This window comes from Acipenser ruthenus, chromosome 14, assembly GCF_902713425.1.
Source record: "Acipenser ruthenus chromosome 14, fAciRut3.2 maternal haplotype, whole genome shotgun sequence".
NCBI classification, from domain to species: domain Eukaryota; kingdom Metazoa; phylum Chordata; class Actinopteri; order Acipenseriformes; family Acipenseridae; genus Acipenser; species Acipenser ruthenus.
In genome coordinates this window covers 35,834,603-35,862,156 of record NC_081202.1, presented here as the reverse complement: position 1 = coordinate 35,862,156, position 27,554 = coordinate 35,834,603, and the positions used below count along the sequence as shown (strand labels likewise).

General features: G+C 40.6%; 1 protein-coding gene across 3 annotated transcripts in view; it reads right to left on the bottom strand.

Annotated features, from left to right (window-relative positions):
- Positions 1-3,944: 3,944 nt before the first annotated feature.
- nup205 (nucleoporin 205) overlaps positions 3,945-27,554 on the bottom strand; it is a 57,669-nt gene continuing 34,059 nt past the window's right edge. For 2 of the 3 annotated variants that reach the window (XM_058986463.1, XM_058986465.1), the window contains exons 28-43: positions 26,590-26,781; positions 22,357-22,564; positions 20,039-20,137; positions 19,361-19,509; positions 18,963-19,154; positions 18,547-18,668; positions 16,834-16,975; positions 15,980-16,106; positions 13,565-13,641; positions 12,271-12,402; positions 11,165-11,291; positions 9,581-9,747; positions 8,797-8,926; positions 7,823-7,951; positions 7,287-7,363; positions 3,945-4,390 (exon numbers count right to left, since the gene is read on the bottom strand). In XM_058986463.1, the coding sequence (XP_058842446.1) occupies positions 4,238-4,390; positions 7,287-7,363; positions 7,823-7,951; positions 8,797-8,926; positions 9,581-9,747; positions 11,165-11,291; positions 12,271-12,402; positions 13,565-13,641; positions 15,980-16,106; positions 16,834-16,975; positions 18,547-18,668; positions 18,963-19,154; positions 19,361-19,509; positions 20,039-20,137; positions 22,357-22,564; positions 26,590-26,781 (2,223 nt within the window). In that variant the 3' untranslated portion in view covers positions 3,945-4,237. The remainder of the gene's footprint in view (positions 4,391-7,286; positions 7,364-7,822; positions 7,952-8,796; positions 8,927-9,580; positions 9,748-11,164; positions 11,292-12,270; positions 12,403-13,564; positions 13,642-15,979; positions 16,107-16,833; positions 16,976-18,546; positions 18,669-18,962; positions 19,155-19,360; positions 19,510-20,038; positions 20,138-22,356; positions 22,565-26,589; positions 26,782-27,554) is intronic. The other variant, XM_058986464.1, reaches the window with a different exon arrangement.

Genomic DNA, 27,554 nt, shown 5'->3' with positions numbered 1-27,554 from the left:
TTTCATTTGTTTGGTGTGCAAGGTAATCAAACATGCAATCTTCAGGTATGAAAAAGTTATTGCCCCCCCCCCAGTTAACTCAACCCAATTAAAGGGATAATTAGGGTCAGCTGTTTGAGTACTTTGGTTAAAAACCAAAACATTAGAGTGAAGTTCTCAGCACACAAGTTCTAGTGGCACATCATGCCACAAACAAAAGAAATTCCTGAAGACCTCCGGAAAAAAGTTGTTGATGCCTATCAGTCTGGAAAGGGTTACAAAACCATTTCTAAGGCTCTGGGGCTCCACCGAACCACAGTCAGAGCCATATTGTCCAAATGGAGAAAGTTTGGGACAGTAGTGAATCTTCCCAGGAGTGGCCGTCCTGCCAAAATCTCTCCAAGAGCAAGGCGTAAAATCGTCCGGGAAGTCACAAAGAACCCTAGAGCAACATCCAGGGACCTGCAGGCCTCTCTCGCCTCGGCTAAGGTTAGTGTTCATGACTCCACCATCAGAAAGACACTGGGCAAAAATGGGATTCATGGCAGAGCAGCAAGGCGGAAACCATTGCTCACTAAGAAGAACATGAACGCTCGTCTCAAGTTTGCCAAAAAGCACCTGGATGATCCTCAAGAGTTCTGGAACAATGTTCTATGGACAGATGAGTCAAAAGTGGAACTTTTTGGCCGACATGGGCCCAGTTATGTCTGGCAAAAACCAAACACTGCATTCCACAGTAAGAACCTCATACCAACGGTCAAGCATGGTTGTGGTAGTGTCATGGTTTGGGGACGCCTTGCTGTCATTGAAGGAACCATGAATTCTGCTCTGTATCAGAGAATTCTACAGGACAGTGTCAGGCCATCCGTCCGTGAGCTGAAGCTGAAGCGCAGCTGGGTCATGCAGCAAGTCAATGATCCGAAACACACAAGCAAGTCTACATCAGAATGGTTGAAGGACAAGAAACTTAAAGTTTTGGAATGGCCTAGTCAAAGTCCATACCTAAACCCCATTGAGATGTTGTGGCAGGACCTGAAATGAGCAGTTCATGCTCGAAAACCCACGAATTTCACTGAGTTGAAGCAGTTCTGTATGGAGGAGTGGGCCAAAATTCCTCCACGGCGCTGTGAGAGACTAATCAATAACTACAGGAAGCGTTTGGTTGCAGTTATTGCTGTTAAAGGTGGCGTAACCAGTTATTGAGTTTAAGGGGGCATTGGGTGTTGCATAACTTTCTTTAATAAATAAATTAAATATGTATCAAATTTTTGTGTTATTTGTTCACTCGGGGTCCCTTGTATCTAAAATTAGGTTTTGGTTGAAGATCTGATAACATTCAGTGTCAAAAATATGCAATGGCTTTGGGCCATTTTTGTTCTTGCATGTAAGCCAGCTGGACCAACATGAAGTGGAAAAGGGGTCTGTGATCAAAGCATTTTTAAATGGGGTGTGTGTCTGCAGTCCGGGACTTTTACAGGGGCACCAAAACCCACCAGAAAAAAAACTGAAAACGTAATATACATTATAAATGTAAAAAAAAGTAAATAAAAAACACAAGACAAGTGAAAAAATACCTGTTTTTTTTTTGTTGATACATTCAGCTGCATGCCAATACAACATGTTTTTGTTTGCAGTGAAGTGTTCATTTTTGGGCAATTTTGTAAACACTGTCATGTCCCAGGAAGCTTTTATTATAAAAAAATATTTAAATAAATAAAAATCAACATCAGCATCATGGTGGCGGAACAGAAGTGTCTTCAACCTGTGATACATGCAAACGAGCCACTTCTAGGAGTTTCATGTGGTCCATTCTGGACCTCTCCGAGGACAGAACTGTGAGGTCAGAACTGCAGCAGGTACCCTGGCCTTCTCAGACTCACTCACTAGACAGATGCCTCATATTGTACACCTTCATTACCTCTTTTGGAACTCCCAATTTAAATGTGTTCCTTTGATTACATAATGTGTGTTAGTTAAATAAAATATCTAAAAAAAAATATTTTTTATTAATGTTTAAATCCTCAAATTCTAGGTGATGCAAAACATCAGTCCATAGCTATAGAATGTCCAACTATGTTCCCTCAAAACAGTAATTACTCGACAACAGCTCAGGAGTTACTGAAGGTCATGGGGCGTCCTATCCCACGCCCATGCTCTTTACACCCATGGATATCAGCTTTTAGAGGACAAAGATTAGCCTTGGTGTCTCCCTGAGCTCACTAGGCTCCTGGCTACCAGGGCTTGCTGTAGCGCGATGTGGAGAAAGTCCGTGCCGGTTTTTGCCTCCCTAACCCACGGAAGCACCAGAGCCAATGCAACGCTACCTCTGGAATCCCCAGTCAACTGTTTATTCAGTTATTATTACACATTTAAAAAAAAAAAAGTTGTAGTTATCTTAGTTCAATATAGATGAAGCCAGAAGAGATACGTATAGGCAATTTAATTTATAGGCTTGCGATGGGGTAAGCCCTACCCCTGTGGTTATTTTGTATCATTATTATTTAAAATGTACTGTTTTCTGTTTGTTTTAAACAAAGTTTTGTTATTGTTGTTTTACAGCATGGATGGGTTAAAACTTGTGTATAACATGGCCATCTCCTAAATTAAATACAGTGGAATGTCGCATATCCGACAGTCCCATACCGCCCTGATCAATTAACTGCCTCGCTAAATAAATAAATAAATAAATAAATAGATAATAAATATTAAAAGTAGGCTACGAGAGTAATGGCATTGGCAGCAAGTGCAGCGCCCGCGATGGAAACAGAAATAAAGTGTTATAGCAAATCAGCCTTTTGGTGCGTTCCCCTTTAAAGAGAGACAGGCTGTGTGCGTGTGTCAGTCAGCTGTGTGTAGCAGTGATGCTTCAACAGCATGTTGTTGTAGCTTTTAAATGCATTTGAATTAAACAAAGCAAGCTTCATAAACACAATGCTTACCAGCCTTTGTTTAAAATAGCCAAAGCAATATTTAAACCAAGCTGCTTATCGGCTGTTGGTAATATCAATAAAGAGCGCAAAGTACCGTGACAGAGATATTAAGAAAGCAGAACCAGGGAGGCAGGGACCTCTAGAGTTAAGAAAGAAGCCATCAGTTGCAGGTTACTGTACATTTACCGTTTGTTTTGTATATATTTTTAAAAGCTTTGCGTGGAGATGGCTTATAGTAAACCGCATAGCAACACTGTATTGTAGCCTAATAAATCTAATTTCTGTTTGCTTACTTTTAAAGCAAAGAATTCCCCATGATGTTTAAAGCACTTTGCGTGTTGTTTTTGTTCACTAACCTATTTATGCATGTGTAAATGTCATTTTCTATCGATGTTCGCAAATCCGACTTTTTCACATATTTGCCTATACCCCAGTCCACAGGGGGTCGGATAAGCCGATGTTGTACTGCAATTACCAATTTGGAGATGGCCACGTATATAAAAGCAAAGCAGCCGCTCCTAGAGGAATACGAGAGGGATCTAAAAAGAAGAAATAACAATTTCTACGTGTACTGGAGTCTATCCAGCACTGTATTTCTTTCAGTTTGCCGTGTTCTATTTTGTTTGTTTGGCTACCATGCCGTTTTGTTTTGTCGAGTATTGTTGTGTTTCGTGATTGCTTTGTTGAAATCTTTATTTTGCTCTGTGAGCTTTATCATTTTGTTATCTAATAAAAAAAATTAAAAGCGCATTTGCGTCTCGACTGGCAGTACTTGTTGCCTGTACTTCCTGGACTGACGTCACCCACCAGCCATCCTGTCCACAAGGCTATAATTGAAGTATTTTAATTTGACGTCGACATAGTTATTTCCTCGTCAACATTGCCCTCTACTGGTCAGGTAACTGTGACCCAAAAGTCTTATTTAACAATATAAAGTATAAGAGGCTAAACAAGGTATTTAAGGTACATGTTACAATCAGTGCTACAAACAAATCAATGTGTTGATTTCAGCAAATAGAAAATTCAAAAGAAGCATTTACAGATTTTTATGAATTCCGCCCTGTTTTTATTTCTAGTATTTAATACATATTCCGCACATCAAAACCACATACAATTAATCTTAAGTCACATATATCTTCACTTTTGGGGGGTGGAAGAGGCTTATTTTACAATGTTCTACTATCTGTTCAAAAAAGAGATACAAAAAGGAAAGTCATAATGATGGATTATTTTGCTGTAAAAGACACACCCCAGTTTCAATACAAATAAAGGCAGCTGAGCTACTTCTACGCTCAGTCGTTCATTCTGGCAATGGGCAGGGCAGCAGGTTAGCTCTTGGGGTTTCTGAGAAGGCCCCGGATGCGTCTAACCAGTGCCTGAATGAATGTGTATCGCGAGCGGACCTGGCAATAGAGCCCTTCCACATCTAGAAGTTTCTTCTGAAGCGATTCCCCAAAACTGCAATCCATGTCGTTCTGCAACTGGAAGAGAACAGAGAGGGGGAATCATCATATTGCATATTTTAAAGTTATATTTATGAATAAGGTTTGAATTAATCTGTTATTTAAGCATTTCAAGACATACTGATCATGATCTTTAATAATAATAATAATAATAAAAATAATAATAATAATAATAATAATAATAATAATAATAATAATAATAATACTCTTATTTCACTCAGAGCACCAGCATTGGATACACTATGGTGCTCATAAGAGAAATGATCTCTCCTCTGGTAAAGGCCCTCCCAATGATACATGATTATTATTTTTTTTTTTAATCAAAACAATAAACAATAAACAATATATTGCAGCGATACAGAAAACACGAGGCACAGCAGAGGCGTGTTTCTTGTAGGGGTTCTGCAACACCAAGATGGCTGGTTTCTCTGACACTTATTATTATTATTAATTGCTATCCGGGGTCTGTGAAGCCAGACGTCATTTTATTTTTCCAGTGATTGTTTTTGTTTAATAAAGTGTGCAACAGTTCTTTAAAACTGCAGCTTTCTGTCTCTGGGTCGATTTCCTGCCAGTAGCCAGCCTGGTCCTTGACACTACCCTGTCACAGGGTGATGCAGTTGTTTATAAATTGTGTTACATGAACTAATATGAGCATGGTCATTTCTGCGACCAAATACATTTTAAGTAGTGTTTGTTCCAATATTGAAAATGTTTGTCCCAGCACTAAAAAGCATTTTATTAATACAACAAATCTAGACAATAAGCTAAATGTACACGCTACAGTCCTTACACTGACAAAGACTGGTTAGGATACAATAGAAGGAGGCAACAGGGTAGTGTACTGTAATACAGGAGTCAATTCTAGGAATTTCAATTGAATTATCTTAAGAGATAACCCTCCCACCAGCATCACTGCAATTCCTAGAAAGAAAATGAGGACAAATTCCCAGAACTGCCTACCAATTAATTAATTACAGCTTTATTAAATGGGGCACTTTCAAACCCAAATGAATGACAAACAGGTGGCTCGATACATCTCCAGACTGATACTCTCAATGAGTGTCAAGGAATGTCTTAACCAAGCTTCATTATTGGATAAACAGTTTAGAATACATGTAGAAAAGCATCTACGGGTTCCTCCACTTTCCCTATCCTCTTAGTAGGGTGTACACATCTCCTGTGGGAGATGAAAGTGTGATGCAAGTGTATCTCAAAGGGCAAGATTTAAAGAAAAACAAACAAATATAATGACTTCAAAGTTAGTCTTGGTTATTGAATAACTATAGGCAGCATAGCTGAAACTTCACAGCATACATCTTTTAAACTTACTAGCTGCTAACCTTCTCTCTTGATAAGAAGTGAGCTGCTCTAAAGTGTTGATTCAACGTGAAGTACAGAAACAATTGAAGACACCGCTGGAGTCCAATCAACAACACTGACCCTCACCACCCAGGGGCAGTGATTTCACAGTCACTCTCCTCAATAACAAATGTTTTTTTAAAGACAAAGAAAAAATGACTGCTTCCATTTCATTTTAAAATAATTATCAATCATCTGTTTCTAGCTTAAAACACAATTACATAATATGACGCTTTTCAAGGACAAAACAACAAGAAACAGCAAAGTTTCAAACATACTGGAAATCTCTATTCCCGTGGGCTGTCTAGGATGCAGAAAATATTCTAATGAACTGTAGTTATTGCATTGCAGCAAAGAAAATGAATTGACTTCATAGACCTCCAATAAAGCGTAGACACGTGTAAACTTGCTAATGCACATGTCTGTGGACACGCCAAATCTTGAGAACATTTCTGAATTTGCCTTTGAGAAGGCTTTCCAATAATGATGCAGTGACAAAAAGCGTAGGGTTATGGTTTGAATGTATCGCAGCGCTGTTGAAAATCCTCTTCGGTGTTGGAAAGGTGAAGCAAATGTATAGTGTTAGACAGTACATATGTTTTGTTCAAAACACATGTTATATATAATTTTAAATTTTATCAGTGGAAAAGTCTCATTTCTAGATTGTTTTTATTATTGTAAAGAAATGAGTATTTTGTCTGAAAATAAGTAAATGTATGACTACATTAGAAAGGAATGGAATGCTACTCTACACAACACACATTTTTTAAATAAGATTTGAGTTACTGCCTTGTAACAACTGTAATATATTGCACTATACCTTTTATTTAGAGAATGAAAACCTGAAATGAATAGGATTTATTTTGTATATGAAAAGCACTTGGTAGGCTATACAAATGATACTGGAGTCTTTCTGTTTTAGAGCAATGTTATGGGTTTCATTGCCATGTTATATTGCAAAAAATTGCAAATGTTGCTAAATGAACAAGGAAGCAAAATACATTGTTTGGATGCATGAGTAATTGATTACACAACCGTGTATACACAATATATCTGTCTATCTATCTATATTATAGTAATTTAATGTGCAGACAGAATAAAAACAGGATGTGTAACAGACCTTGAGGACTGTGAAGTTTTGTACCAGTAGTGACTCCTGAATTTCTCCAGTGACTAAAGTTTATTGAAAGGATTAGTCACCAGTGAGTACAAAAATAAAAAAGCCTGGGAAAAGCCTGGGTGTCAGTACCTACTTGCTGTTTAATCAAGATCAGTCTGGATTATTCATTAATCAGTTGTGTGTATGTGTCTGCTTATTTAAATATTTACTAAAAAGTAAATCAAATAGGAGGCACTAATTGTTTCATTAAATAATACAAATTGTACTGAAACACTGCACCATCAAGTCGATTTAAAAGCTGCGTCGCTCCCCTCCCTTTTCCAGAACCCCAAAAACTGCCAAGAAAATAGATTTCTACCCCTTTGAAATAACTGAAGATTTTTAAAGCACTGATTTATTTAAAGCACTGATTCAATATTAAAATCTTCTTACCTGATCCAAGTCCTGTTGGCTTACTCGAGAGAGCCCGGAACTTCTCACATCAGTGGCTGGAAAAACTCCAAAGGAATCTGAGAGAGATTTAACACACACACACACACACACACACACGTAATATTAATATATTTTATAAAAATAAAAATAAAAACAAACAGCAGAACCTGCAACAAATACATTGAGAATGGCAGATGTTCATAACTCTGAAATGTCTCTAGAATGTAAAATAATTTATTCAATAATGTGTACTATATTAATAAACGGCCTGCGCCTTTAACCTGAAATAAGAACAGGCAAGGACAACTGTGTAGAATCCGATCTACAGGTACTGTTTTTTTCAGGAGCCCATGTTCTGGTTTCAATCAGTTCACATGTTAATTTATAATTGTGATCTTGAATGAAAATAACTCCATAATTGGTAAAAGCATGCATATATGAATTGCATGTTAACCTCACGATCTCCTTCCATATTCTTGGATGTCTAGAGTTTTCACCCAATAACTAGGAAATGAAAGCAGGAGCTCAGCACTCACCCTCTGGACGCCTGCTTCTGAAGGAGGGTCGGACACTCAGGAGGGAGTCCTGCGTGTCAACAGGGGTGCAGTGAAGCATGTAATACTCCAGGTGGCGCCAGAGCACAAACAGGCAGGTCTCAATGATGTCTGAAGGGAATCTAAAGTCAAGGAGTTTTAACACAAAAAATACACACACAATGAGGGTACCTGTGTGAATATTTCCCATTCTCCTAACAACTCTGTGTTACTCTTTGGGAGGGTAATGTTAATGTATGTTATTCTAGTCCAAATACTATACTACCTTTATAACTTTGTAATCGGGAGCCCCAGTTAAGAGGTGGGCTATTTGCATTCCAACTGAAAAGAATACTAGTGGAATGACATTATGGGGCAAATGGGAGCCGTCTTACAACCTATTCCACGGTATACAACGGGCCACATTAAAACAAGGGTTGATAAAACATCAAGATGTCTTCATTTTGGTTGCATTCCTGTAGCTCTCAACAAGGCCATTTCTGCCACAGGTCAGATCATCCAAAGTGTACAAAAGACAGCGCCATCTGGCGATTACCACACTGGAGCAGATCCCTTTTTTCTGGCAATACTGAGCTTTGCACAAGGCGCTTATTTATATAAAGACTGACTGAATTCAGAAACTGCTCTTCAATTCTAGTGGCCTAACACTTTAACAGAGACTTTTCTAACAATAAAAACACACAATGTTTGAGCAATTGCAATAAGAACCATTGAATGTATGCAAATATAATAAAGAAAGGGAACTCAGGAAATATACGCCACTTTGTTACTATTACCATCATTATTTGCCACTGGTTGTGCTCGTTGGCCAAGACAATGAAAAGCTGCAACATGTGCACATTTTACCAGCAATTTCAAGCAAAACTCAAAGTACACTGTTCAGGCTGGTGAGAGGTGGAATCTGTGCCCCTCAATGACCTGGGGGTTGAAAGGTAACAGTAATATCTAAAGGATACAGGAGCAGAGCGACAGCAGTTTTGCCCGGTTGTTGATAATCTTCACCAGACGGCGCTTGGCCAGGATGTAGCGCTGAGAGGAGGAGATCTTATCCACTCCAGAGGAGAGACTGACCAGGGACTGACACAACTGAGACAGAAACCAGGAACAAGAGTTCAAACACATCAGAACAAAAACACACATTCCACATATTACACCTCAGCATAGTAGAATACAAACAAATCCAAATGGACTTGCTTTAAAAGCCACCTTCAAATGGCACATTTCACTCATCAGGAAAACAAACATTTTGAGTCCCTGTTTAATTATTTCTTTTTTGTATCTCACCCTTAAGAGCATACATTTTAAATGGTAAAAATGCCAACTGTGCGTGGGTGGGTCTATAGATTTTGCAAAGCATTTTTTTCTTTCCATAATAAGGAAATGCTACTGTGTAGTTACCGAAACTCAAATCAAGTCTGTTTTTATTCTAAATTTCTGTTGACGAATAGTGTGTGTGATTAACATATTTATTTTCTCTCTTGTTAAGGGACCAGCAAAAACATTCATACTACGAGGAGTCTATGCCCCTCTTACTGCTAGTACTGCATTCGGTATTGTGCATTCATATTTACTGCATATACACCATCCACTGAACATGGGTGTATTAGTAAATAATTCTTTATTCTGTTTACATACAAAGCAGAGAATTTTGTATTTTATCCACTGCTGGAATGGCCTTTGTGCCTTTTCTGAATGAAATCCCTCCTAATCTGAAACAGCTGATGTTCGGACGGCCCGTACCTCCTTGACCTCGTCTGGGGGAAGGTGCTCCACCCCCTGCATCTTGCTGACACTCTGCCGGTGGCTCTCATAGAAGCGGAAGAAGTCGGCTGCCGTCTGTTTGAGGAGGTAAATGATGAGCCCCATACCGGGAACGCGGGAGTGTGGGACTCCTGTCATCTGGACATCTGCAGAGAGAGTGAGAGAGAGAGAGGAGGAGAGGAGAGAGAGAGCGAGAGAGAGAGGAGAGAGGGAGAGAAAGAGAGAGCAAAAACATGAGACGTGCTGGTGTAGCATAAATTAACTAGAAATATGTCTTGTGAACCCAGACTAAGATTCCACGGTGTTATAACAAACTGCACCATTTCGTTATAGAAATCAGACACTTGAGTTTGTGAGAATCATTGGTAAGAGATAACTAATGCAGTAACTACAGTACATGTGCTTACACAATGCTAGAAAATAGGACATCAAATCAGTATTAAAACTAGGACACATTTTTATGATCTTTAACCCTTTGCGGTCCAATTATTAAATGCGCGTCAGGCACGCCAGGTCTAATTAATTTTCACACGCACAGTTAATTTTAGACACGCTGTTTAAAAGTATTTTTTTTCACAGTCAAACGGGTTTAAATGGTCCTGCATATCAACAAAGCACTCACTAGGCATCTCCAGCCCCGCCCCACCCTTTCGTTCGCTATAGCTTTCACCTATGTAAGAAATAAATAATAATAATAATAATAATAATAATAATAATAATAATCGTACATACCGATCAATCATCTCCTGATCACTCGTTTTATAAAGGCCTCAATAATGCGATCCAAGTCATTATTTTATTACTATAACATCTCAAAAAAGCTCTGCAAATGTCCGTGTTCTCTGTGCGCTGACTTACTATCAGCCAGCTTGTTTACTTACGACCGCCCCGTTATCTGATACCAGGGCCATGTATGACTATTCATGAGATACACCTTTTTTTTTTTTTTTTTTTTTTCGACTTGTCTCGGCTCCTGTCGTTCCCACTCGGCCATTGAATGGTTTTCTCTACTTTTTCCGGAGAAAAAACGACTAAAACACGTTTTTTGCGTTTCTATAATGATGTCGGACAGGGTCCGACAATGGACCTGATAGGAATAATTGCAATGTCGGACCAGGTCCGACAATGGACCGCAAAGGGTTAAATTGATTAATTAACATGGATAATTGCAAAGAAGTGGAATGTCAATGACATTTGGCAATGGCATTTCGAATGAATATCAGTTGACTTGTGAATGTATCAAGTGAAATAAACAGCTCACGGTGAATGGGAGTTCAAATTATCGACAGTGGATTTTTTCCACTTATGCTTTACTCCTTAGAGAAAACATCCTATAAAACGAATTCCAGTAGGTGCCATGGTAACTGCATTGAAAGAACAAACGCATGGCACCTGATAATATAAAATATTACTTCAGAATATACATACAATTGTGTTTTTTTTTTAAAACTTGAACTGCATCACATTTTTAATCAATGCAGACCTTTTTTATGCATTTTCATTACAGATACTGTTCGACAAAAGGAGGAGTGAAGGTAAAAGGAGGAGAACTGTGAGCCTCACCCGCTCTGGGCCCATCCTGGCTCGCTGGTTCAGCCATTGTGGGGCTAAAGAGACACACGCTGAACTGGGATTCAAGGGAGCTCTGGAGAAGCAGGGACTGGCAGTACTCCATCACGTTGGCACAAATCTGTGGGGGTGAGAAAGACGGAGTGAGAGAATTGAGAGAGTCTGGACGCAAGACGCTGAAAGCTGTCGCCCCTCTGCTTGATTTAGGGGTTGATTTTACCCTGATCAGCCTAGGAGTCACAGCTGGATTTTTTTTAGCTAATATCATTAAAAAAAGAGGAGGGGCAAGTGAAAAAACGTAAGAAATATGATTGGATACCTTTCTGGGACAAGCAATTTACAGTACCAGGCAACCCACCTGGATTGCATGAAGCACTTCTTTTGGGTAAACCTGGGATAACCACGGATATAGTTGATGCAATCCAGAAGGGTATCAGATTCAAATTCTTATATGTTAACTTTCTAACATTGTATTATTAAAATGTAAGACCACAATAGAATCCACAATGCTGCACCCTCTATCAATTTAAATGTTAATTCCTTGGTGGGTTTGAACAAGATGGTGGTGAAGAGAAATTCACTGCATGCAGTGTCTCCACCCGATTACACGGGCAGACAACACTGAAGGGAATTGTGTCTGTTGGGAGAAGATAAACCCTACCACTGGAGCACGGGTCTAAAGTCAGTCCATCTGTTCAGTCATTTTAGAGAATGCTTCACCAAATTAGGTCTAAACATCCTGCCTTAAACAAATTGTCATTCCATGGTTTCTAATTCTTAAACAGTATACTTCCTGCACTGTATCTAGCTGAGGGACATACAGTTCAAAATAGAATCTGTGACCATCTTGGGACACAAATTCAGAGCATCTCACTAAGGCTAAATATTTAAAACACATAAATGTAATAGTACTACTTTGCATAAATACAAATACAAAAATACCACAGTAGAGCCTGCAACGAATACATTGTGAATGGAAGATGTTCATAGTTCTGAAGTGTCTGTAAATGTGGTTGCATGTGGTGCTGCTTTTATTTTTAGGAGTAATATTACATGAATGTGTTTGTTAATATAAAGCCTACGACTGGATGAGCGATTACCTGCTGGATGGAGACTTCCATCAGCTCTCTCTGGTCTGCAGAGTCTCCCTGGGTTGCTGTTTGCTCAGCCAGCTTAATCTGCCGCATTCGCTCTGATCCTGCAAAGCGACTGAGTAAGGATAGGCACTGGCGCTGAAAACACAGAACAAGGAAGAGGTTGAGAGTGTGTGTCACAGCAGTGGTGCTGAACAAGCACAGCAAGGAGGTTAGAGACACACAGCAGGTGGTGCTCAAACCCAACACAGAGCTAACAAAACAACTGCTGCCAATCTTACCTAATATGTATTACTATCACTTCACAGATCTCACATTTTCCAATATGAAAGAGCACACGTTTTTTTCACTTCTATTAGTGAACACTGAGTTGGTGGAAACCTGCGTTCCTTTATTTGACCTCGAGTAGTATACAGTGAAGCTTAGAAAAAATACTATTAAAAATCGAAATCACATTAGCATTACGTTTTTCATTCATATGAAATGCAAGATCTAAGAAATGATGGTAATACATATTAGGTAAGATGCACTGAAATTATTTTGTTAGCTCTCGTAATATTTTAAAATGGAAACAGGATAAAAGGCTAAATAAGCATTAAAACAGATTGCAACAGTGTTCATTAATAAAAGTGTCAATATGCTGTCTATCATTATTATTATTATTATTATTATTATTTATTTCTTAGCAGACGCCCTTATCCAGGGCGACTTACAATCGTAAGCAAATACATTTCAAGTGTTACAATACAAGTAATACAATAAGAGCAAGAGATTTATCATACGGTATACTTGCAATACCGTATTTGTATTTCACAACACTGAGTCCCTTAGCATGCACTTAGAGTTTTGTACTGCAGTGTTGGAGAAGTATGAAGTTCCAGTTATTATATTATATAGCTGCATGCAGCAGTGTGGAGTAGTGGGGCAGCAGTGTGGAGTAGTGGTTAGGGCTCTGGACTCTTGACCGGAGGGTCGTGGGTTCATATCCCGGTGGGGACACTGCTGCTGTACCCTTGAGCAAGGTACTTTACCTAGATTGCTCCAGTAAAAACCCAACTGTATAAATGGGTAATTGTATGTAAAAATAATGTGATATCTTGTTACAATTGTAAGTCGCCCTGGATAAGGGCGTCAGCTAAGAAATAAATAATAATAATAATAATAATAATATCCAGTTTACATAGTCACATTGATCTTCCGAGTCAGGCCCAGGGATCTTAAACAAGCACAAGGAAGACTTCATGCCAATTTGCTGCTAGACAGTAGATAGTAATGGAGTGAGTGATATATTGAAAGTTACCTGGAATCGGCTAATGTGCCCCTCATACTCGATTAGGGATCCACTGTTAACATCCTGGCCCAGGTCCACAACAACACCTGGAACACGAAGCACACAAGTTAACACAAGAAAAAAAACACAAACAGCAAGGGGTCAAGCATCCATCATCTGCCATTCATGGCAAATCTGTTTCGTGATAAATCCATGGAAAACGTCAGCCACCCCTTTGCTGCCGACATCGGCTATGTTTGATTCCTTTACGGGTCTATGTTCAATTCTACACTATGCCTCCCATTTAAGCTGTGCAACAGCAGCAATATCTTATCAAATGGCACCAAAACTTGCATGGAGACAGTGGAGCTTACACATTTTTGCACAGACTCAATCTTCTTAGTATTGTATTTTTGAAATAGTTCCCAGACAAAACAGTTCTACTCTAAAAGAGCTCTCGAAAAGAACAAAAAATGAACCCCCAAATTCTTCTCGCTTTGGTGCAAACATAAATGGCATGGTGTGTCCAGAGCAAGTTATCAGATACCCAACCCCCCGCCCCACCCACCCAAAGACAAAGACTTTCTCAAATACGGCCACCAGTAGCCTCCAGCAACTCCTCTCTTAATAAACCTTTATCCAGCTTTCACTAAGCGCAGTTCATGCTGCTTGCATTCCGATCCTCATACTGCTTCCATTTCTGTTAGCTGCTATTGGCCGTCATTAACGTCAGTATAAACATCAGTGCATGCTGATTGGCCGAGCTTTCAAGGATCAGATTAATTTCATTTTGGCATGCGTCATAAATCTCAACCCGTTTCGCTTTGTGTCACTGCTCATTGGTTCATCAACGCAAGAAGGTTTTAGTAGTGCGTCAGGAAAATAGCGAAATGGAATAATATCTGAACAAACATGAATTCGAAGGCATAAATCCAGGAAAGTGAAAGTTTTTGTATTTAACATCAGTACATTAATTATGTACTTCAGCATAGGTATTGTATTAATTTGTATCAATTTATATGATTGACCTGTTGTCAGAACAATAAAAGGTGTCCAGTTTATCATTAGAAGGGCCAGGAAATGAAGATTCAGTACAAAAAGTAGAGGGTCTGCTGTCTTTTCTAATGATAAACACTTTATTACAGAAATAAATAAAAACCAGTTAGAAGTGCATATGTCTATATTTTCACACGATATACTTATTTTTAGGAAAAATGTTGTGTTGGTGGCTATACTGAGGCCACCAAAACTGCACTAAGAGACGCAAACTGAATACACCATTTCTCAGCAAGTTTTATTACTATTTCAATGGTAAAGAAAAAAATCTACTTTAAACTGCAAAAAGTTGTTCAATTATGCACATTGTTGTTACCATAGCTAGCTATAATAATATTCTATACTGTCCAAAGTTTTTTTTATAATATATGAATTAATACTAAAAGCATTTAGTTTGTCGTTGGTTTTTCATTTAGGAAACGGGAAAAAAAATATCTATGTATGTGTACTAATGTAATACACAAATAAAATAGGAAGCAGGGTGTGCCACTATGATTTAGATGTATGTATTTTTATTGATATGTATTTTAGTAATTATGGGCAGACATTGTATAAAAGTAACAGAATAGCAGAATGTAGGAAGGGGTCTGCAGAATGTAAGAATGTAACATGGCAGTATCTGTGCAGAATGTAGGAAGGGGTCTGCGGAATATAAGAATGTAACATGGCAGTATTTGTGCAGAATGTAGGAAGGGGTCTGCAGAATGTAAGAATGTAACATGGCAGTATCTGTGCAGAATGTAGGAAGGGGTCTGCGGAATATAAGAATGTAACATGGCAGTATCTGTGCAGAATGTAGGAAGGGGTCTGCGGAATGTAAGAATGTAACATGGCAGTATCTGTGCAGAATGTAGGAAGGGGTCTGCGGAATGTAAGAATGTAACATGGCAGTATCTGTGCTGTACTGACATTTTAAACATAGACAGATACAACAGCACGATATTTAAAGTCTGATGTTTAAGGTTTGCCACTTTCATACAATGTGTGTATAGAAACTTGCAGGTAGAATAAAAAAGGACATTTTCCTTTTGTTCTTTTTCTGTTTTAACAATACTGTACTGCTTTTAAGACCAAATGGTTAAAACAGTCAGAAAATGCCTGGCTGTTGAGTGACAAGATATTCAGTACCCTGTGACAGTCAGATGAGAGCTTATGAAAATATAAATTAGATGAGTGGTTATGAAAATATAAGCAAAAACATGTGAGTGACATAGAGATAGATTGGTACCTTCCAGAATATTGCAGTCAGCAAGAAAAAATATTTCTCAGCAGAAGCATAATGCTTCATTAATACTTTCACACAATAAATCACCCCAATTAGTTTTCATCAGTTAAAGACAGAACTGACAATCCTGCGACACTTGACTCTCTGAAAGCAAACCCCTGTACCTGGTAGTGCAGCTTTGCTGATGATGCCCGTCAGGAGAGACAGCTCCTGCAGGGAGCCGGCCGTTACCTCCTGGCAGCGCAGAATGGAGTGGATTGTGTCAGAGTGGACAATCAAGAACTGCAAGACCTAGCGTTTGAGAAGAGGAGAGATTAGAGGGGTAGGTGTGAGGCTTGAGAGACACAGCTACATAGACAGCAGTCTGATAGGCCATGTGGTAAATGTCTTTAAAAGACAGCAGTCTGATAGGCCATGTGGTAAATGTCTTTGCGGTGTCCTGTACAACGCAAACCCCTTCTGAACATCTGTGCAGCACCCTAGCACTCTGAATGTGCTTTTACATCCCAATGACATGTTCCTGGATCAATCGCAACATTATTTAATGCCTTTTAGTACCAAATTACTTGGCTTTAGTGATCATCAATAAGTAATTTAGAAAATTTGAGCAATGTGTAACTTATCCTAAGTTATTCTTCATGATAATATAAAGTATTTCGAGTGAATTCATACTTGCAGACATAAATACAAAAATCCCCAATTTATCATATTTATAATCAAACTGGTGCTGTGCGGTGCTGGCGTTGAGGATGTCTTACCTGTGCTGCAGCCTGCTGGTGCTGTGCAGTACTGGAGGTGAGGATGTCTTACCTGTGCTGCAGCCTACTGGTGCTGTGCAGTACTGGAGGTGAGGATGTCTTACCTGTGCTGCAGCCTGCTGGTGCTGTGCGGTACTGGAGGTGAGGATGTCTTACCTGTGCTGCAGCCTGCTGGTGCTGTGCAGTACTGGAGGTGAGGATGTCTTGCCTGTGCTGCAGCCTGCTGGTGCTGTGCAGTACTGGAGGTGAGGATGTCTTACCTGTGCTGCAGCCTGCTGGTGCTGTGCAGTACTGGAGGTGAGGATGACCTGGCAGAGGCGCAGCGCTGGGAGCAGGATCTGTCTGTAGCGATCGAGTGGATTTGGAATAAAACCCGAGGGGTCCCTCTGTCCAAACACCCTGCTGAGAAGAGGGACACCACACTGAGCATTCTCCCGCTTTGCATTTGACCTGTACCTCTCTCAAGACCTGGGGCGTGAGGAAGGCATCGCCACCAGACCTGGGCTCAATCACAATTATAATTGTGTCATTCACTGCAATTATAATGTCAATGTAATTAGCTGAACCTTAACACACCTGCATAGTTGTAGTTGCCATATAATTCAGTTCAATTACACACCTTTCTAAGCTTAATCATTCACATTTCCATGTTGTGTTTTACATTGAGCAATTGTTATCCTCGTATTTTCAACCAATTTTAGTGACCCCCATTTGTTTGAAAAAAATAAAAAAGTTATATAGTGGGTTTCTATATTTGTACCTGTGATTATTGCTTGGTTATTTACAATAAATAAGAGTAAACATGTGTGTAGTTGTTTATGTTACTCTTACTATTGAAATTACTGCAGCGTAATCGTAATTGAACAAAATATAACTGTAATTGTAATTATAATTGATCCCAGGTCTGGTCCACACTGCATTGGAACGCATATGATATAAATGTACTGGGGGCTAGCGATGCCATTCACCTGTCAACATCACTGCTGCATGTTTTTTCTCATAGGGTGAAACGTAATAATATATATACAGTCAAACCTGCTCATGTGACCACCTTTAGTTAGAGACTACCTGGTCTAAGTGACCACTTTAAATTCCTCCCAATGATATCTGTGCTTTTATTTACCTGTATTAAGCGACCACCTGCCTAACATGACCAGTGACCACAATTCTTACCCAACAATGGACTCAAACCTGTATTAAGCAACCATTTTAGTGTACTTTTATCTATAATCAATAAACATACTCTTAAAACAATAGCACTGTCTTGTAAAAGAAGAGAGAAAACATGGAGAAACGAAAAGTCCTTACCATAGTTGACAGAATTAAAGTTACTGAACTTGGAAAGGCAGAAAGTGACAGAAAAATTGCTGAAAAATTTGGCATTGGAAAGATGCAGATACAGAACATTTTGAAACGGAAAGGAGAAACTGGTATATTCATTGCTTTCACAAAATAATTTGCTTAGTAAATACATTATCTAAATGAATGTAATTCAATTACAGTACTTCCTTTTGTTAATTTGTAATTATGTATTTTAAAACAATACATACACAATTGCAGGAAGGCAAAAAATACAGTAGTCGTGACACTGATGTGAAACAACCATTTGACAGGTCTCTATCATACAGCTTGTATTGGATGGCTTGTATCATATAGTTTGTAACCACTATAGTGTTTAATTATCCCCTAACTATATTAGAAAACATATAGTACAGGGTCCTGTGCAATGTACAAGCCCTACTCTGACCTCTTGTGGATATCAACTTATTTGTGAATTTGGCACAGTCAATACAATACAGTACGTATGTCCATACCGAGTTAACTGGATAAATCAGTTTAAAAAAAATGAAAGTTGCAAGTGTTAAATAGGTACATATGAGCATCTCCAATCTCAAATGTCCTGGGAGTATGTGTGTGAAATACAGCACAAGCTCTTTCAGTCAATAGGACCAGTGTAAGAATCCTTCTCTTACCCGTGAGAGTCAGTCTCTGGACGCATGTCATACACTTCGCACTCCACCAGCTGCACAACCAGCCCGCAGCGCAGTAACTCTGCTGCCCCCTGGGGGTTTTTAGCAACCCGCATTAGAAGTGCCTGAGGGTTAGAGAGGAGTCAGAGCAAGGAAGCAGGTCGGCTGGTCTGTCAAACCTTCATGAAAGATTAATTAACTCAGTGTGTACATTTCAACACTTCAGTCAGTATACACTAATGCTATAAACAGTATATATTATACACTGACTCATCAAAACATTACAGAATGGCCTTAATATCTGTAATCAGACTACAATAATAAAGCATTGGTTATTATCGATCTCTCAGGAGGGCCCCCACAGATAGATACACAGTACTAATAACCAGCACAGAAGGGTGAACTGCTCCTTCTCTCACCATTTTCGACTCATAGATGTAGAGGGCTTTAAGTAGTGGAGGCTGGGGGCTGAGCAGACTCTGCAGGGCCAGGTCCTCTTGCCTTAAGCTTTCCACCAGGACCCTGAGGTAGCCGCTGTTAGACATGTACAGCAGCCAGTGACACTGTTTATCGATGGAGACGATACGGTCTAGCACAGCAAGAGCCAGCATCTAGGAAACAAAGGCATTTTATTACATCTACACTATATTCCAAAAATAAGAAGGGCAAGTGTACCCCAAAGCTTTCTAGATATCTGGTTATACCTGAATATGTGATCTTATAAAACAAGTGTTGAGAGATCTAGCATTGAATAGCGTTTTGTATTCGATACCGTGCAGACGCCTCACTAACAGGAAGTAAAAGAACAGTTTAATACCCGTCCAATCTCGTGCCCATCGCAGGCATCCCGGCACACCACTTCCATGAGCGCAGTGCCGTAACTCTCAATGATGGCCAGGTTCTCCCGCTGCAGTTTGGTAAAGGCATCTTCTGGGGCTGTGAGGCGCTCCCACATTGACTTATCAGCTGGGAGAGAGGGGGGAAATATACCAAGGTTATATAAAACTACCAGACACTGCTCTCCACTGTTTTCTATGGAGGCAAGTTATTCTGTTATTACTCAACAAAATGACAAATAACATAAATTAATAAAACCTTTTCTAAAACTACTGCTTAAAAACCTTACACGGAAACCCGAGCCCTGCTCTCCAGCAGTATATTCAATAGGCTACAATGATTATTTCAGACAAAGGTTAAAATGAAAACAAAATGTAAAGGTTGCAGTTCAACAGTGATAATGACATTGCTGTGGCGTGTTCCGCTAAAATAAAATCAAGCTTTGTTGTTCAAATAATGCCCTTAACCTCCGGTCTCATGATTTATTATACTGGGGAGATCCTCCTAACAGGCCACAGCAATGCTATTATCCCTTAAATATAAAACACATTAAATTCGTCACTCCAAAAGATCATCCATTTTGAAAGCAGTGAAACCAGATTGCAAGGCATGAAAGCAGCTCTTAGTTAGGCTGCTGGAGCTCTGCTGTGTGTCCTACCTGTCTCCAGAGTCTCTGGTTCATCTGGCTTCTGTGCAACCTGCAAGTAATAGAGCAGAGCTCCATAGAGGTGAGCACGCAGCCGCTGGAACCCTCCACCTGCAAACACGGGAAATACCTTCAGAACAGCATGCCTAAATACTGGAAACACATATATACACACACATAGGGTCCCAAAAATAGAATCACATGCACCAACTGTAAGATCAACCTTTAATGATCTATCTATTGTAGGGGTCAATATCTTGACTGACACAAATGAGCAATCAAAAAGGGCCACTTGAGGTCCTCCAACAACTAAAAGAAGTTGCACTTGACCCAAACAAAAGGGCCAAAATAAAGGTTTAACAAACACAATGTCAGGCTGGGCATTCGCCTTCACTGAACACATATACAGTGCCTTGCAAAAGTATTCAGACCCCTGACCAATTCTCTCATATTACTGAATTACAAATGGTACATTGAAATTTCGTTCTGTTTGATATTTTATTTTAAAACACTGAAACTCAAAGTCAATTATTGTAAGGTGACATTGGTTTTATGTTGGGAAATATTTTTAAGAAAAATAAAAAACTGAAATATCTTGCTTGCTTATTCAACCCCTGTGCTGTGGAAGCTCCCAGTTTACACCGATGAAAGAAATTGCCCTAACGAGGACACAATTACCTTACCATTGGCCTCCACCAAGTTACTGTCACATTTTCTAGATAAATCCCCCCTGTTGAAGGATCATTGGTCAGGCTGTGAATCTGAAGGAAAATGAAGACCAAAGAGCATTCTACAGAAGTTAGAGATAAAGTAATACAAATGCATAGATTAGGGAAAGGGTACAAAATAATATCCAAGTGTTTGGATATCCCAGTAAGCACAGTTGGATCAATAATCAGGAAGTGGAAGCTGCATCACACCACCCAGGCACTGCCAAGAAAAGGCCGTCCCTCAAAACTCAGCGCTCAAACAAGAAGGAGACTTGTGAGAGAAGCCACAGAGAGGCCAACAATCACTTTGAAGGAGCTACAGAGTTCAGTGGCTGGGAGTGGAGTAATGGTGCACCAGTCAACCATATCAAGAGCTCTGCATAACACTGGCCTGTATGGGAGGGTGGCAAGAAAGAAGCCGTGACCCAGCTGCGATGTGGGAAAAGGTTTTGTGGTCAGATGAGACCAAGATAGGGCTTTTTGGCCAAAACCCAAAGCCCTATGTGTGGTGCAAACCTAACACTGCCCATGCCTCAAGACACACCATCCCTACAGTGAAGTATGGTGGTGGCAGCATCATGCTGTGGGGGTGCTTCTCATCAGAAGGGACTGGGCATCTTGTTAAAATTGAAGGAAGAATGGATGGAGCAAAATACAGGGAAATACTGCAAGAGAATCTGCTTCAGTCCACTAAAAAACTGAAGCTTGGGAGGAAATTCACCTTTCAGCAGGACAATGATCCCAAGCACAAGGCCAAAGCAACATTGGAGTGGCTCAAGAACAAAAAGGTGAATGTCCTACAGTGGCCCAATCAAAGTCCTGATCTCAATCCCATTGAGAATCTGTGGCACTATTTGAAAATTGCGGTCCACAAGCGTCGTCCAACCAACCTGAACAACCTGGAGCAAATTGCCAAGAAGAATGGGCCAAAATCACTCCGACACTGTGTGCAAAGCTGGCACATACTTACCCCAAAAGACTTAAAGCTGTTATTGCAGCGAAAGGTGGCTCTACCAAATATTAATGTGTGGGGGTCGAATACTTATGCAAGCAAGATATTTCAGTTTTTTATTTTTCTTAAAAATATTTCCCAACATAAAACCAATGTCACCTTACAATAATTGATTTTGAGTTTCAGTGTTTTAAAATAAAATATCAAACAGAACAAACTTTCAATGTACCATTTGTAATTCAGTAATATGACAGAATTGGTCAGGGGTCTGAATACTTTTGCAAGGCACTGTATCTAATCTAGCAACACTGATCACAGAACACCAAACACTCACCTACTCCTCTCCCAGACAGGATTTCTGGCTGTTTTTATGCAGTTGGCCACTCCCCAATTAGCACCAATTCGCACTAACTGGAGAGTGGCCACACCTGCGATTGCTGGTAGAGACATAAACCCTGTCCCTGCTACAACATGTTGCTTTAAAAAGTGCACATTTAAAACTAGCTAATGGAAATACAAAGAAATGTATGGATTATTTTATTAGCTACAATTACTTTAAAAGGAAGTGGATTAAGGTCTCAATCTCATCGTCCACGTAACAGACATTCTGACCTATACCCTCCCAAGTCTGCAAGTCTTAACACACTCCTATCCAAGCGATTTCCTACCAGTACAAAGGATGAAGTCCAACAGTTTCCTGAGGATGAGGTGCAGCGCAGAGTTGGTGATGGAGGCAAATCCTGAGGTGGTGATCCCCTCTGTACGCACCCTTTGCTGCTGCTCTGTACGCACAGACTGGCTGAGGTGGGCAGTGAGGGTGAAAACTGCACCAGCTACCACTGGCATCAGGTCTGCAGCTGCATCTTCAGACAGGACCTGGGGGAGCAGTAACAGACTGGTGTGAGTGGAGGAGCAAGGGGAGCAGTAACAGACTGGTGTGAGCGGAGGAGCAGTAACAGACTGGTGTGAGTGGAGGAGCAAGGGGAGCAGTAACAGACTGGTGTGAGCGGAGGAGCAGTAACAGACTGGTGTGAGCAGAGGAGCAAGGGGAGCAGTAACAGACTGGTGTGAGTGGAGGAGCAGTAACAGACTGGTGTGAGCTGAGGAGCAGCAACAGACTGGTGTGAGCGGAGGAGCAAGGAGAGCAGTAACAGACTGGTGTGAGTGGAGGAGCAAGGGGAGCAGTAACAGACTGGTGTGAGTGGAGGAGCAGTAACAGACTGGTGTGAGTGGAGGAGCAGTAACAGACTGGTGTGAGTGGAGGAGCAGTAACAGACTGGTGTGAGTGGAGGAGCAGTAACAGACTGGTGTGAATGGAGGAGCAAGGGGAGCAGTAACAGACTGGTGTGAGTGGAGGAGCAAGGAGAGCAGTAACAGACTGGTGTGAGCGGAGGAGCAGTAACAGACTGGTGTGAGCGGAGGAGCAGTAACAGACTGGTGTGAGCGGAGGAGCAGTAACAGACTGGTGTGAGCGGAGGAGCAGTAACAGACTGGTGTGAGCGGAGGAGCAGTAACAGACTGGTGTGAGCGGAGGAGCAGTAACAGACTGGTGTGAGCGGAGGAGCAGTAACAGACTGGTGTGAGCGGAGGAGCAGTAACAGACTGGTGTGAGCGGAGGAGCAGTAACAGACTGGTGTGAGCAGAGGAGCAGTAACAGACTGGTGTGAGCGGAGGAGCAGTAACAGACTGGTGTGAGTGGAGGAGCAAGGGGAGCAGTAACAGACTGGTGTGAGTGGAGGAGCAGTAACAGACTGGTGTGAGCGGAGGAGCAGTAACAGACTGGTGTGAGCGGAGGAGCAGTAACAGACTGGTGTGAGCGGAGGAGCAGTAACAGACTGGTGTGAGCGGAGGAGCAGTAACAGACTGGTGTGAGCGGAGGAGCAGTAACAGACTGGTGTGAGTGGAGGAGCAAGGGGAGCAGTAACAGACTGGTGTGAGTGGAGGAGCAAGGAGAGCAGTAACAGACTGGTGTGAGCGGAGGAGCAGTAACAGACTGGTGTGAGCGGAGGAGCAGTAACAGACTGGTGTGAGCGGAGGAGCAGTAACAGACTGGTGTGAGCGGAGGAGCAGTAACAGACTGGTGTGAGCGGAGGAGCAGTAACAGACTGGTGTGAGCGGAGGAGCAGCAACAGACTGGTGTGAGCGGAGGAGCAGTAACAGACTGGTGTGAGCGGAGGAGCAAGGGGAACAGTAACAGACTGGTGTGAGCAGAGGAGCAAGGAGAGCAGTAACAGACTGGTGTGAGCAGAGGAGCAAGGGGAGCAGTAACAGACTGGTGTGAGCAGAGAAGCAAGGGGAGCAGTAACAGACTGGTGTGAGCAGAGGTAGGTACTGGATCTCAGGTCTCATTTCTATGATTTAGCACTTAATCCAAAAACACAATTAGTTTTATGCCAAGATAAAAAAATTGAGATTCTGTAAGCAGAAGGGCACAAACAAAAACTGCAATGCGAACGCTGATCCACTTTACACGGATTTTCCAAAAAACACATCGGGAGGCCTGCAACGTCACAAGCAGAACAAAGTCCCTAAGACACATGTATGGTGTGTGACAGCGAGAACAGTGTGTTCAGAAAAAGCGAAGTCAGATACTGAAATGAAAGAGCATCCTTTGAATTAGGGATGCAAGTCGGTTATGATCGGTTCGGTTTTTTTTATCACTTCTTTCAGCTGTTTTTGACATCCAATAACTTTTTGGTAAAACCGAAAAACTGAACTGCATCTGCGCAGCCAAGAGAAAAGGACATACGTTACTGCACGCATGCCATTTTTTTTTTTTTTTTTTTAAAGCTGTGTCAAATAAGCTCCATACAGTGTTATTGAATGACTTGTACCCAGCGCTCCAGATAAGCTTTGGGGTCTGGGAGTAACTTACCCTCTAATTTTTTACACTGAGCGAGTAAAATTTATTTTCAGGGGGTAAAATGCAACATTACTTTAAAGTCATGAATAATCTCGAAAAATACTACAATCTTTAATGGAAATGGGGTAGGCATTAAAAAAGAGCCATCCATTTTAACTTCAGCATTACTTTGAACTACAGTACAGCCATGCGTGTGTTCTACAAGGTTCTGTATCAGATCAGCACATTTTTTTTGAGGTATCACAATGACATATTTTAACATTAAATTCTTAAACTCAGTGAACATGTTAAAACGTCAATTTAAACCCATACAGATAAATAAGACAAGGAAATGCATTTAGTTAGTTTAATATTATAGGCACCTGTTTTTAGCGGTTGCCTCTGTCGGTGATTCCAGTTGGATTTGTAGCAGGACTGGGGTGTTTACGCTTCACTTTGTGTAGCTTCGAATTTTTCGTATTCTTACAATGATTTGTTTGTTGAGGAAACATTTCTAATTTAAGAATTGTCACCAGCACCTTCATCAATAAACCGTTTCAGAAACCTGAAAAGAAAACAGCCCTAGACATTTGAATACCCAGTTATTCCTACTGAGGGCTGTCAGAATAAAATCATAACTTTTGATTTATGTTCCCATATTAAAATGATGCGAATATGAACTGTCTACATGCAGCAGAGTGTGTGATGAGCTCCTGAAAATGCCTCCGTGCTGAAACCACTTGTCCGTGTCATACAGTTTGGAATTTTATGCAAATGTCGGTTTCGGTTCGGGAAAATCGTAACCTTTACATCCCTTCTCTGAATAGTCATATTTTAGGACCCAAAGCAACACAAGCAAAAACAACTCCAAGCAAAAGATTAATTAGTTCGAGTGTGATGGTCAATATGATTAAAAAATTGGTACAGAATACTAAATTAGAAATGTCAAATGAAATTTTTAAATCACAATTGGACAGAGGTACGGACAGACAGGCACCTCTCATCTATCCCAAGATTCTGATTTGCTCAACAACTTATGCCAAATAATGTCAATATCCAGTTTCATGACAAGTGGATAAGCAATTCTCCAGATATACACTGAAATGTAAGTGTGGGGAGATCACGTGACCTGTTTACTGGGGTGCTAGTGAGTAGTTAGAGCTCCTTCTGCACACTGCCCTTTTTGGCTATTTTCCCCGCTACTGTTTATTCTACTTTTGCATTGTGACTCACCTACAATGTCGAGTGCTCTGAAGAAGCGGAGATCGAATATCCTGAAATTGAGCGTGCACATCGCAGCTATGGCGGCAGTAAAGCTGGAGGCCGTGACAAGCCTCGGGTGTTTATTTTTAAACTGCTCCGCTATGCAGACCGTCAAATCATCCTACAGGAGAACAGGAAAGTCGGTCCTGTTCGCTTCGCCTCAGGCTCCATATTAAGCTTTTTTCCGGATTTTAGCCCCATGACAGAAACGCCTTCTCTGGGGTGAGGAAATCTCTGAGAATGGCTGGTGTCCCGAACTTTCTGCTGTACCCTGCTGTTCTCAAAGTCCTCCATAACGGGAGTCAGCACTTACTGCAATCGCCACAAGAAGCTGAAGCATTCCTGCACGACAAGATCACCTCTCCTCATCGGATGGATCAGTGAGACTCTCTTTTGGAAACACTGTTGTTCTCTCCAATGACTAGAGGATGCACTTACTTTTTTTTTGTTTGGCTACAGTACTGGGACTATGTTCCATAACTTTGCTCAAAATGACCCTGGACTCGCTTTTTGAAATTCACCACGAACTGTGAGTATAGGCTCCTATTTTGTTACAAATAGCCTATGTAGATTCCATTTTCGTCTTTCATAGTCAAACAATCTGTTTATAAGCTATTTTTTCACGATGTGTGAAAAAACACTTCTGTACTTTTCTTCTTTTCTAAATAAATAAAACATTTGTTCAATAAAACAATAATAAATTAAGTGTGCTGTGCAGAAACCTCCATATAACCTCGGAATCTAATACTCAAAGATGTTAGTCCCGAGTCTGAAAGAGCCGCTCAGTGAAGCCCACCTTGTCGTGCAGGTCCAGAAGCAGGTCCCTGATGATGAGCTGCCTGTCCTCAGTGGGGATGAGGTCCTGGGGGCAGGCAGTGAGCACCGTCTCCACCAGGTTGCGCCAGGACTGCAGGGTGTGCCGCTTGGCACTCAGGCTCTGCCGCATGCGGTTCCGCTCCACAACGTGCTGCAGGATCGAGTTCACCTCCTTAACAAAGAGAACAGAACAGATAACATCTGTGCTACACAAACAAGGAAAGACAGCAAATACAAGCGAACTATACTGGGCTTACACCAGAAAGTTGCTCTTAGGGATTTTAATTACACCTTGCTATTTTTGTTTTGCTAACAGACAACATCAACAGGCTGATTGACAGTGGGTCTCTTTTGTTCCACTATTTATATATAAAATAACATTAGAAAACCTTAACAGTAAGTACCTTCACTGCCCCTTAATATTTTATGATGTTTGCATTTACGCTGAATGGTTCTTATTGCAGGTTTTTCAAACTGTTAATCAAACTGCTTTCATCTGACTTAAGCAGCTCTTCAGTTCTGCCTAGATTAGTATAATGTAGGCTAGATCAGCCAACGTGTCTTTATAAAAGTAACAGCCACCTTGATTACTTTTGTTTGCTGATTGCGCACTAGATGGTCTTACGAGTATAAAAGACATCGATATTTCTATGGCAAGGATAAAACTAAAGAGCAGCCCCTAAACGCAACAGACTTACCAAACATCATAGAATGGTACAGGGACAGAACCAAACTTCCACTCCTTAAGTTGCTAAAAACAAATTACTAAGCATACACTAAGTTAGATAAATTAGTACTGGATTTTGAATTAATGTATGGTGATTCTGTTGCATATACAACAAGGTTAAATGATTTCTACACAATCTTTCAGGTAATAATACAATACAGTATGTTTTAAATGTCAACAATGGCGTATGAGGTCATTTAAATCTATATTAGCCACTA